Genomic DNA, 3,418 nt, shown 5'->3' with positions numbered 1-3,418 from the left:
GCCAAGGTGACAAATGTACTAAATAACTTTGAATAGATGTTTACATCTGAATTTTACCGGGCTGAAACGGTTGTTTTCCGAGACAATTGCACAGAAGTTAAACTAATTTGAACTATAATTCCATTGAACACAAAACGTATTTCCGTCTTTAATTTCCACTTAATTACCAAATAGTAATAGGGCCAAGTGAGCTTTTCCCATCACTTTGCGTCCGTCGTTCGTCATCGTCCGTCGTCCGTCGTCGTTAACTTTTACAAAAATCGTCTCTTCTGATTGCTTAATACTTTACCACGCATATACGCTTTTTACGCTTACCCCCTTACAACGCGTATACGCTTTTTATGCTTATCCCCTTCCCCCGCAACTACGCTCTCCTACGCTTTTAATGTATCTTGTCTTCAAAACGTTAATGTAAAAATTTAACGTACAAATTAATGTTGTGACATTTAAAAATCAATATATGAGACAATTGCCAGTGCTTATCGTAGGAAATGGAAGGTAATTATACACTTAATCGATGAATATTCATGAGATTCTCACACGTGTACACAAATGTAATAACAGGCGACAATAACAAATATGGCGGCCTCCGGCAGGCCGAGTGTATGGGATGTTTAGGAACAAATTGTGACTGGACCAGCCCTTCAAACTATATCAGACTACGAAAGTATTGAAGGTGAGGATAACGGGAATGTATCTGATATAGATGAACCGTTGGTTAGCGAGAATGAAGATGATATTGATGATGAAATCGTGTAGGATCAGGAGGATGGAAATGATGATATTGGCATGAATGAGATAATATGGAGCGAGGCCAATCAATATATATAAATGTTCGACAGTTTAACGAACGTACCGGACCTCAAGTATTATTGAATGCTGATGTTAGTGAACTGGCACAGACATGATTAGTAAACATGCCCAAGAGACCAACCTAAATGCAACACGCAAACAGCAGCTAGCCGAACGAAATGACACAAACCTGGACGGAGACAGATTTGGCTGAAATGTCTGCATATTTAGGTAAGTGAAAAACAATATGTGTACAAACTACATGTAACAATGGTTATACGTGTACTATTCATTGTAAGCTTGGTTGATAGTATAGAAATTTTACATGTCAAGATATGTACACAGCCTATATCAACATACACATGATGTATATTTAAAAGTGATATTAAAAGTAACATTTTTATGACAAAAAGTTAAAAGATGCATATTTTATCTTTTCTAGGAATTCTTATTCTAATGGGGATTATACAAGTTCTGGACTACAAGTTGTTATGGTCGACAAAAAAAATCCTTGCTAATGGAGGTGTAAAAGATGTCATGTCTGTAAAAAGATATGAAAAACTGACACAGTATTTACATGTGAATGAGCCAGAGGCGGATTCTACTGACAAACTTGCCAGAGTTAGGCCTCTATTAGACTCTGTTCTTGAAAGATGTCAGTAGCTAATAAACGTTAACTCTTCCTTATAATCCATGTCATGATGATGTATGAGTGACTGGACATTAAGCAGCAAACAATCAATGATCAACTATATTTTAATACGATTAATTTAATAGTTTAAATTAAAAATGTTTTATCCTTGCAATTGATCCTTTATAAATCAAAACATTTACTTAATATATATATAGAATACATGTATAAATGAGATACCTTTAGCACATAAAACATGTACTCACAGAAAGTATTACTTGTTGTATACCAGTTATTTTAGAGTGATATTACTGAAAGGAGGCAAAAAGATGGTACTGTTAAATATATCACAAGAGCATGGATCATTATTAATAATTACCAGGCAAACTTTCATGGTGTTGATATTAATATTTGTGACCGAATTCGGTCTAAATATCCTGTTAGAAGGAGCTCCAAAAAGTGGTGGAAATTTCTGTTCCTGTCTCACTAATATGTGTGTAATAAATGGCTTTATTTTGTATGACCATTTCAACCAAGTAGAAAAAAAAGATAAAAAGATACACCCAACTTGTTTTAAGGATTAATTTGGTGGCACATTTAATCAATGGCTACTCTTTCACTAAAGGAGAACCCCTGCTCTAGTTGTTTACTCAATGGACATGAGCAATCCCAATTTACACAGACATACTTGATTAAAAAGGAAAAAATCAACATGTTATTTTTTATGCAGTTTTGAATGTCATAGGAGGTTCCATGCTGTCATTGGTTTGTTGTTATGGAAGATTGAAGCTGTTAAATGATTAATAAAATTGAGAATGGAAATGGAGAATGTGTCAAAGAGACAACGACCCGACCAAAGATAAAAACAACAGCAGACGGTCACCTAGAGGTCTTCAATGTAGCGAGAAATTCTCGCATCTGGAGGCGTCCTTCAGTAGGCCCCTAATCATATATACAATAGTTCAGTGATAATGAACGCCATACTAATTTCCAAATTGTACACAAGAAACTTAAAATTAAAATAATACAAGACTTACAAAGCTCAGAGACTCCTGACTTGGGACAGGCTCAAAAATGCGGCGGGTTAAACATGTTTGTGGGATCTCTATCCTCCCACTACACCTCTATAGCTAGCCAATGTAGAAAAGTAAATGATAACAATACACACATTAATATTCAGTTCAAGAGAAGTCCAATTCTGATGTCAGAAGATGTAACCAAAGAAAATAAACAAAATGACAATAATACATAAATAACAACAAACTACTAGCAGTTAACTGACATGCCAGCTCCAGACTTCAATTAAACTGACTGAAAGATTATGATTTCATCATATGAACATCAGACACAAACCTTCCTGTTAGGGGTTTAGTATCATACCATTTGTATATTAACTGTTAAATATTTGTGATTTGTTTGGCACAGTAATCAATGAGTTTGAACTTTATAAATCTCAAAGGATTTTTTTTTAATTAATGTCTTTGTATTAATAGTTAATCTAGTAGACAAAAATATTCTATCCCATTCTATTCTATATAAGTTTTATGACTCTATAAATGTTTGTCCACTTTAAATGATATACATATGTAATTGATTTTTCTGTGAAGCAGATAAAAAATTACAACTGCATTAAATACTTGTATCAATTGCAGTAATCTTATTTCTTTCATAAAAGTGTCTTCAGTTTATCTTTGGAGAAAAAAACTGACATAAACAGTAACCAAGATTTAACTGTTGGGTTAAATTTACAATGGAATTAGGTTTTTTCAATGTGCTGGTAATATTTCATTGCATGTGTGGGATCGAAATAGACCGACCTTTTTTTAGGAAGTTCTTTTGATTATTCCCCTTTGTTCACTATGACAACGGCATTTTCAAGACGTTATCAAAAATCTATTTCTCTTTTAATTAGCCATAGAACACGTATAGTTATTTGATCAATTGACATAAAGTACGATTTTATATCAGAAGCTTTCAATTAAGATAGCCATGTTG

General features: G+C 33.6%; 1 protein-coding gene across 1 annotated transcript; it reads left to right on the top strand.

Moving 5' to 3' along the window:
• Positions 1 to 560: 560 nt before the first annotated feature.
• LOC134700047 (piggyBac transposable element-derived protein 4-like) lies at positions 561 to 1,727 on the top strand. The gene is made up of 2 exons (XM_063561430.1): positions 561 to 1,023; positions 1,235 to 1,727. The coding sequence occupies exons 1-2, from the start codon at positions 972 to 974 to the stop codon at positions 1,453 to 1,455; spliced, it is 273 nt and encodes a 90-aa protein (XP_063417500.1). The 5' UTR covers positions 561 to 971; the 3' UTR covers positions 1,456 to 1,727.
• Positions 1,728 to 3,418: the final 1,691 nt, after the last annotated feature.

Source organism: Mytilus trossulus, unplaced genomic scaffold, assembly GCF_036588685.1.
Source record: "Mytilus trossulus isolate FHL-02 unplaced genomic scaffold, PNRI_Mtr1.1.1.hap1 h1tg000110l__unscaffolded, whole genome shotgun sequence".
In the NCBI taxonomy this organism is placed as follows: domain Eukaryota; kingdom Metazoa; phylum Mollusca; class Bivalvia; order Mytilida; family Mytilidae; genus Mytilus; species Mytilus trossulus.
Note: the sequence above shows the minus strand (reverse complement) of the source record. Positions and strands in the feature narration are given on the sequence as shown.

Bases quoted from the DNA above. Each gene is read 5' to 3' on its own strand.
- LOC134700047 (XM_063561430.1), top strand. From the start codon at position 972: ATGACACAAACCTGGACGGAGACAGATTTGGCTGAAATGTCTGCATAT. The intron at 1,024-1,234 runs GTAAGTGAAAAA...TATCTTTTCTAG, and splicing joins TGAAATGTCTGCATATTTAG to GAATTCTTATTCTAATGGGG.